At 41.9% G+C, this 9,003-nt stretch overlaps 1 protein-coding gene across 1 annotated transcript; it reads right to left on the bottom strand.

Annotated features, from left to right (window-relative positions):
• Positions 1-2,162: 2,162 nt before the first annotated feature.
• Positions 2,163-8,427, bottom strand: LOC146666258 (BCL2/adenovirus E1B 19 kDa protein-interacting protein 3). Its single transcript, XM_085411333.1, has 6 exons — positions 8,206-8,427; positions 5,148-5,298; positions 4,804-4,885; positions 4,615-4,688; positions 3,829-3,975; positions 2,163-2,893 (listed from the first exon to the last, which is right to left on the bottom strand). Exons 1-6 carry the CDS (start codon positions 8,246-8,248, stop codon positions 2,845-2,847), a joined length of 546 nt encoding a protein of 181 aa, XP_085267459.1. The 5' UTR covers positions 8,249-8,427; the 3' UTR covers positions 2,163-2,844.
• Positions 8,428-9,003: the final 576 nt, after the last annotated feature.

Genomic DNA, 9,003 nt, shown 5'->3' with positions numbered 1-9,003 from the left:
GAGGTTATTGGAGAGAATCTGCCATGTGTTTTCTCCATCTTCTCTCCAGTGTCCTGACTCAAAAAAGAACCCCCCCAAAACAGAAACCTACCAATAAAATACATCAAACTGTGTAATCTGTTTAAGATTTTACTGATCTTATGCGTAGAAGAGATAAAGAAGGCACCGTGATGGAAGAACAGGAAGAAACAGATTCTGGATGCATCCAATCTTCAGAAGACCTCAGCAGGGAGAATCTGATTGTGTGATCCAGCAGTCGGAGCTGTATCACAGCAGCTTTATATATATTTCAGGATGTCAGTGGGGGCAGTTTGAGCTCTTGTTCGGAGAGTTGGGACCAAATCTGAGGAGGCAGTTTGTCTGAGGTATTGCACCAGTTCCACTAGTATTTCACGTGTTGCCAAATCCAGCGATTGGACTCTTAGATCTGGTTATTTTGATTCAAAATATAGGAAAACTTGGGCTTGGTTAAAAAAAAATGTCACAAATTCGTCAGATGAAATTACATGGTCACTGTTAAAAGCTGCAATTAGAATAGGTGAAAAATATTTTTGACCCAAGTAATATTAGCTGATTTTACGTGTCTGGTGTGTAAAGGCTTTTAGGGTTTGTGTGACCACTTAGACCTCAGAGAGTGACACAGCTATGGCAGCATAGTGACCACGCCCCTAATAATGCTAAATTTAGACCTTAATACAATTTAGAGAACTGTAATAGGAACAATTCGATCCTTCTACAGTTGTCATGAAGGAAAGTATCAGCTCTACAGACTGAACAGTTTTGGTGCACATTTGACTTACCTTTTGCTGCTGTTGTTTTGTTGTTGCTTGAGCGGTGATTTGGTTACATTCACGATGCACGTGGCACTAAGAAATAGCCTTCAACCACTGGGAGCCTTTGCAAGCTCTATTATAATGGTTTTTTGCATGAATAATTTCAGCCCAGAATTATAATTTGCTGTTGTGAAATGAGCTCTTTTCATAGTTATATTATTATTTGCTGCTAATGTATTAAGTACAGCTCATTTCATTTACCACGACGGATAGAACAAAAATTTCAACTTGCTTTTCTATTTATACAAGCTCCAACACACTTGAATTACTATGCTGTGTGACAAATTCATTTATGTCAAAGATGATGAATGGGCATTTCCGGAGCACGTGCATTCACCTCGTTCATGAACTAAGCGTTTCCTTTTGCGCTGTTGAGTAAAACTGGTGCCAAAACATGCACCAGTAACTACCCATAGATTGCTTGGGCGTGTTATGTGTTGGGGTCTGTGAATGGAAACCAGGTGCTCTTGTGCTCTGCCAAAGCAGGCCTGTTGATGCATCGTCAGCTTGGTGTGTCTAGAAGTTGCTTGCTGTGCTCATTAGTGCAGCAGGACCCCTCACATCAAACGCTCTGCTAATGGCTGATAAAGTAATTGTGCTTGGTCAGGCTGGACAGAAAACAAATGGGGCACGTTTATGTCCAAGGCAACCGTGCAAAACCCTCGTGGCTTCTCAGTCCCAGCCCCACCCCACCATTCAAAATCCAAGCCAGCTATTTTTACAACATGTTAAGAGGAAACAGCTTTTTAGTATATGGGAAGGCAATAAAATGTCAAATCCTAGATTCAAGTCAAAGCAGCAACTTGTTAAAAAATATAGGGAAGAGGGTGACTTATGTGAGGTAAGAATGACAAAGGCAGATGTCATAAGGCTCCTGGAAGGTTTCGGTTAGACAAGAGAAAGAGTGCTCACAGGGGAACAATGTGCTTAAGGAGCACCGGTGGCATACACACCAAAGAGCTCATCAGGACAAACAAACAAAGTCATTAGCAGTGATTTACCTCATATGAAAACAGGAATCAATTTTAAACAGATGCTGCGGTTCATTTGCAGGTTGTTAACATCACAGTATGTTTTAAAAGTCTTTTTGTTGTTGTTGCTGCTGCTGTTGTCTCTGCATGCCTGCAAGTAATCTCCAGACTAGCAAAGCATAGAAATGTACACATACAGTGGCCAACGCTTACTTCAGCACATCTCTGTGCTTTGCTGGCTAAAAATTCTTCACTTTCCCCACATGTATTAGAAAAGACGAGCATGTGTACAATACATGCTGTCAGGGTGAGAGCAGAGGAGAGGAATAAAAGACCCGAGAGACACATTAAGGTTTGGAGGAGTGAAGTTTAATGGGATCGTGATTGCCTTTGTCGGAGGTCAAATATTTAATGGGTTTACGGGACAAAAAGCACAACCAGAGCCTCTCCTACATTCACTCAGCCAACTAGAAGTCCCTACATTAGATTCACCATCAGGCCGACCAAAAAAAGAAAAAAGGAAAGAGCTAAGAACCGCTTTAAGCAGCTCAGTCTTACAGAGGATCATTGCTTCTGACAAATGACAGACATTTTGCTTTTTCAGAGGTTGGGTGAATGGGTATCGCACATTATCCTTTTCATTTTGTTGGAACACACCGTTCCCAACAAACAGTTTTCATCTCCTCCCATCAAAGGGATTTATTATTCTAGCTGAGTAGAATTCTCTTTCCCTCTCTTCTTTTGTGTCAGGAAAACTACCCCCCCTCGGATTACACTCCTGATTAGCTGGTTGAGATCAGTGTTACTTTGCGGGAGAGTAAAAGTGACCTCAGTCTGACTCACTGGTCAGCAGCCATCTGCTCCCAGGGCCCTATGAAATGCACAGACAACAAAGAGGCTGACAGAAAAGACAGAGTACTGCTGGATAGATAGAGAGACAGGTGACAAAGAAAGGAGGCAAATTAGTGCATTACAGAGGGTGGACTTTGACCTTATTGGCCACACTGTTAGCAAATAGGGGCACTGGCGTATAGTTGCTGTCACAGCGTACTGGTGGTGGATGCAGCCAATCGCTTTCCTATGTAGATCCTAAAAAGGAAAAAAAACAAAAAAAAAAACAGGAATCAATGATTGATCCTTTGCTATAGCCCTTGGACCCCAGTCACACAGGCGGGGAGACTGTTAATCAAGCACTTTGCAACTGCTGATCATGAGGATAAAATATGTATTCCCCAACATGTTGGAAAGTGATTGGGGGAAGTTGCAGAATACTGCTAGGTAAATTTGGTTGCAAAGAGAAAACCTCCCTGTGATTGCTTTGGTTGCTAACATATTTTATTTTGCATGTATGATGCCGACTTATCTGCAAACATTTGCTAACTAACCAATCAGTAACAGTGGAACTGCAAAAACTGTGACAGAAAGGGACAGAAACCCTTTAAAATATAAAAAAAATGTGCCTTTTGAAACATTTTGGTTTCAGCAAAAGGGAAAAATGGTTCTTTGAAAGTTATTTGTTTCCAGTTTGCATCACATTGTTTCAGTGTGTGCAGACAAATCAGCATCTTCCATGCAAACTACAGGAGACCATGGTAATCTGCTAGCAACCAAAGCAATCACAGAAAGGTTTTGGTGCAGCATCTTCTTTGTGACTAAATTTTCCTAGTAACTCACAAACCAACCGGCTGTAGTATATGGATTTTTTGACACCCGATGTATCAAATAAGTGAAGGCTATAACTCAGAAACTAAGGGCACTGCATTATCATAAGGTAGCAACTTGTCAGTGAAAAGGTAGACCCTCCCTACCGTTAACTTGTCTCAAGCTTGTTTTTCTTACATCTATAGCTTCAGCTGCACATCAGCAACGTCATTTTAAACCCACTTAGAAGGGCACACAGGGGTCAACTCTTTGATCGCTTTCTTAATTTGCACACTTTCCAAATTCTACCAGGATGAAAAGCATCCAGTTATTTTTTCCCCAAGTATTACCAAGAATGTCAAGTTTATGTGAATGAATCTCACCCGACTCCAAGCGTGAGAAGGTGTGAAGCCAGCAGCGAGGGAACAAGAATGAGGAGAACATCGGAGGAGAAGATGCCTCTCTTCATCACCTCTGTCTTTCTGACACTGAGGGAGCTCTGCTGCTTTGGGTGCTGAAACACAAACTCTCTGCAGAGAAGGAAGAGAGAGGCGTCGGAGATAAGAGATGCGGAAGCACGGAGATTGAAAGGCGGGGGGGAAAAAAATAAAAATAAACAGAGATAATGAGAGCACAAGAGAGAAGCCTGAGAATACAAGAAAGAAACCGAGAGCCTGAGAACTGCTACCTGTCAAACAGGCTTATTTTATTGCAGGAGATTAAATGTCAAGTGCGGCAGCATAAATAAAAATGAAAGCGATTCATGGGCTTCAAAGGTATAATCCAACTAAATTAAAAAAAACAAAAAAAGACAAGAACAATGTGCTATTGAATGTTTTGTGAGTAAAACAGGCTTTTTATAAACACACAAACAAACCAAAACAAACAAACAAAAAGCTTATTTTTGTTTACTTATACTTGTATGCATATTTAGAGGGCATACTGCCAGGGTGACGTCATGAATCTTGGCTGGTTCGTGTTACAATTCATTTTTTCTAAAATGTATTATTTTTTTAAACTAGAAAGAATCTTTTAATTATGTACCTCTGGAGGCGCGGGCCTCGAGTCACCTGCTGTCAGTCTTTAAGCCAAACTAAGCTACTTGCCTGCTGGAGTAAATCATCACAGCAGGAATAAATAACAGTAACATTCAAAGGAGCTAGGCTTACTTCGGTGGCATGTTTTCAGGTCTACTGGACCAATCCCACACCCAGTCAGTGTCCACCCGTCGCTCACCATCCTCCTGAACGCAACAAGAATCAGATGATGTTGAATAATTTGAAAAAATTATATATTTTTTTGATGTCTTTATCTGATAAATATTAACCATGTCTCTGTGTTCAAATGAAAACCAGCACCTGTATAGTGACACAGTCACTGTCGTGCTCACTGGTGGGTCTTGGTGAGCCGGTGGACTGTGGAGTCGTGGCCTGTGGAGGACTGTGGATTAAAAACAAACAAACAAGTGAACTTGTACGAGGTGGGTGCGGTCTGGAGAAACAATCAAGCTGCAGCGTGATAATTTTACAGCCCAACAAACAAGAACAGAAAAAGTAAACACGCCGTGGAAAACAAGCAAAGTTCCTCTGAGCACAAAACAAACCTCATTACTGTGCAAATCACTTCTACACCTCACTGTGCAGCTCGCCCGCCCCAAACTCCCCAAACAAAACAAGTTCGTGCCAACAAACTGCATCATTACCTGTCTCTACTCCGCTCGCACTCCAGCTGTGCCTCCAGGAGGATCCTCTCCAGCTCCCCCTGCAGGGCGGTGGAAACGCTGTCCTGCGGCCCTGTCAGGCTCTCTCTGCGGCTCACGGCTGCAATCAGCTCCTCCAGCTCGACCCAGGAGCCTGACAAGAAAAAAGGAGGGCAAGCTGAGTTTGTGCTGACGCTTAGGTGTCGGTAAGAAGGGGAAAAAAAACAATGCTTCTCAGTACACCTATATTAGATTTCTAATAAGCCAAGAAGGAGTCATGATGTGGAAAGTAAACAAACAGAAGCCATTTTATGGAGCTTTTAACATTTATGGGCATTTTGTTGTCTTGTTTATAATCTTACTATAATTACAACTGTACATATTTCATTTTGAAGTCTGTGTGATCCCAGAAAGGTCCAAAGTAACCGTGTTGTGCATAGTTTTACATGTGAAAAACTCATTTTTAATGTTCTATGCAATGATGCAGTTAGCCCACACTTTCTCCTGATTCTTTTATTTATACTTGCCATTAACGTGACTTAAGTCATTTGATTACCCAACTATGTTATGCAGATTACTTCAGCTTTATTGTCATAATGACATATTCAGATTATTTTTACTGCCAAGTAACTGATCCTAACCCGGTTCCGAAACATTGTCAGAGCAAATTTCACACTGCATTACTGATGCACGTTTTTAGGTCCTTCCTAGAACTCTAATCTCTTTAGCGCCGAGTGGGCAGTGAATGGACAGGTGTGTGTTGTTGTCCACTGGCATGTGGAGATTTAGAAGCTGCCCTGCGGCTGTCCTGACATGACACGCAATGACCTCAGAATCACAGAGCTCGTGGCTGGATGGAGACACGCTGAGCCGCGTCCAAAAAACACACATATTATCATATATAAACAGTGAGAGCAAGGCAGAGTGTGCCTGCTTCTTCCCATCAATGAGTGCTGAAAAGATAAACTGCATATGAATGAATGGACACGGGGGCGGGGTTTGGTGATCGGGCACAGGAGCAGAAAGGGATTTACACATGCACGCATATACACATATGCATGCTCGCATGTTGTATGGTGTGTGCGCTCCCACAGCTAAACAGTGGGGCAGGGCTAACTCAGCCTGACAGCATGCTTGCTTACGCAAGAACTTATTTCTGTGAGAGATTAGCCATTCACCCTCTCCCTTCCTCTAGCTGTTTCTCCCTTGTCATGCTGCCCCACATCTCTCGGACAGAGGCAGCACTTACGAAACAGCTCCCCTCATTTACCTACCAAAGTATCCTTCCTCATCTGACCTCTCTGACTGTCACTTTACCTGGTTTATGACGCTTTATAACAAGAGGCGGTGGATGCATGAGCGGGCACAGTGCTGAAGGGGGTGGAAGCAAGTAATGGGGGGAAGGGAGGGCAGAGGAAACTGTGCCATTGCCCTAGTTATTTTCCTACAGAGGGGAGTTGTGACATAACAGCTGCCTTGTTGGCTGCCTTATCTATGTGATGCCACTCTGCAGCACTAAATCAGTTTCTATGGCGCAGTCCTGTACACATTCATCTGTGCCGCTGCCAAATCAGCTTTATGTAATGTGGAGCCAGGATGTGAAAAGACTCAATGAACTGCAGCACAACAGATTAATTTGTGCTCTGCTAGGATGAGAATGACTGTTTCCATTTTAGGGCCAAGAAAAAGAAACAAAAATTAGGGTGTGAGGTGCAGTTTGAAAGAATGGCTGCAGGGCAATCAGATTAGATTCAGATTTTGTTTGTCTTTCTAGAATTGAATATAAAGTTACCTTTAAAGCAGCTGTGTCCTATTCATGTGGATGTAAAAATAAAAAAAGATAAATAAAATATGAAAATATGGTTGCATTTATATTTTTAATGTATTGATACAGACAATAATTGTGATTCTTTTTACATTTAAAAAGGCTGTGATAGAAACGGGCATGGAGACCCTGAAATAAAGTGGGAAAAAGAAGATCAATACCTAGCTAGCTAACTATTAACGAAATGTGAAGACACGGACTGGTACTTATATAACACTTTTCTACCCTAATCGAGTACTCAAAATGCTTTTTTACTACAACCAATCACACACACATTCATACAAGCACTTTTACATATCTATGCACCTTGTTTAAAATTGACACACACTCACAGTCCAATGGATTCATTGTGGACAACTCATCAGCATGCGGACTCAAGTAGTCAGGGATCGAACCACCAAGCTTCCAATTGGTAGACAACCCACTCTACCTTCCCTGTTAGCAACAAATGTGAGGGAAATCTGTTTATGTTTTGTGTGTGTGAAAGTAAAAAAATGCTGGTGGATATATTGGATTATTGGATTTTGAAATTACCATCTGATAGTTTCTTGTTTAGCAAGAAACTATCAGATGACATATCAGCGATGGGTTTTCAGTTTTGGGCTGAAATCAAATATTTGTCAAACTGATCTTTTATTATTTATTTATTTATTTAGTAAACAACCTGCACATCAGTGATTTCCACTGTACAGCTCCCAATGATACAGCTCACAGTGATCCACATGTTTTACCCAGCATCCTCTGTTCCAAGCAATGTGCAGCCAGCTAAGTGGAGCTATAAGTATCAGAAAATCTCCGCAGCTTAATTGGCTTACAGAGATACAAACAGGTGAGTCAGGGAATCCATTTACACAATGACAGTAGCAACGACAATGACAACTATAAAACTGCCTGTGCCTTGTTTCCGTCTGTGGCCTCTTCTCACACCTGCTCTCAGAGTCTGACAGGCTGTTAGTATCTTGTCTCCATTGATAAGCAGCCACGGCTGGCTAGCTCTTCATTCAAACACACTGAGGGAATGAATGTTCTCATTGCCTGAAATGTTTTGCCCACACACTGTTGACATTTGCATCGTGAAATTGGAGTATAAATCGACCCGTGCGCACGCAAAATTAATTTACAGCCTGTTTAAGGTATGCAACAATCGGCTACAGACACGCTATTAAAAGGCAAATAGTTAACAGTGATGACGTAACAAAGAAACAACGGCCTGGTCCATGTGCCACCATCACTCACCGTAGAGTCCGTCCTCTGGCGTCTGCGAGCCGGACAGAGACATGTTTGAACGCTGGGGAGAGGCTGGAGAAAGAGCTCGGAGAGATGCTGACACTGACCCAGGAGGACAAGCAGGTGCAAAACCGGTCTCTACCCTGTACACGTTACCCTCAGTCACTCTGCGTTGTTGTGTAGTCTAAAAATGACACCGACGCAGCGCTAATCCGCTCCCCGTGCCCTCCCTTCCCCGCGCGCACCCCCTCCCTCTCCGCTTTCCCACGTGTCAAGAAGGAAGAGGTAAACAAACAGACTGTGCAGCTTAACATCACACATAGATGGATAGATAGTCCTGAGCACCTATTCAAATTGCACCCACCATTCACACCATTAATGATCTGTTAAGAGCAGTTACTAGGTAATTAGTATCTATACCGACGCTGGTGTGGGTACTGGATCGATACTACAAGATAAGATTGATACTTTGTTTCTATCCTCTAGGTTCAGTATGTAACCCACTGAATTGGATTAAATTAATTCTTTTTTTTTTTTGAAATGAAAAAATATACCTCAAACATGCGCTGTAAAGAAAATGTCTGAAACTTTTGTGTACATCTATTTTATGTATTGCCAACACAAGTATTTAAACAACAGAAGTTGACCCACAATCCTAATATATAAAATAATAATAATCTTCTCATAAGTTGTGCCCCATTACTCTGCTCTGCATATGTTGAACTATTGTTAGCATTGGCATGGCTATTGTTGTGTATTTATTGGTATCTGATCAATACCAACATTTGCAATATCGTACAGCACTAG

Source organism: Rhamphochromis longiceps, linkage group LG7 (genome assembly GCF_057381845.1).
Source record: "Rhamphochromis longiceps isolate RC_006_pf linkage group LG7, R_longiceps_female_GT1.1, whole genome shotgun sequence".
Taxonomy (NCBI): domain Eukaryota; kingdom Metazoa; phylum Chordata; class Actinopteri; order Cichliformes; family Cichlidae; genus Rhamphochromis; species Rhamphochromis longiceps.
This window is presented reverse-complemented; position numbering and strand designations above follow the sequence as displayed.

Coding starts and splice junctions, on each gene's coding strand:
- LOC146666258 (XM_085411333.1), bottom strand. CDS start 8,248: ATGTCTCTGTCCGGCTCGCAGACGCCAGAGGACGGACTCTACG. Junction 4,689..4,803: donor GTGACTGTGTCACTATACAG/GTGCTGGTTTTC, acceptor TGTTGCGTTCAG/GAGGATGGTGAGCGACGGGT. Junction 2,894..3,828: donor CTTCTCACGCTTGGAGTCGG/GTGAGATTCATT, acceptor TTTCCTTTTTAG/GATCTACATAGGAAAGCGAT.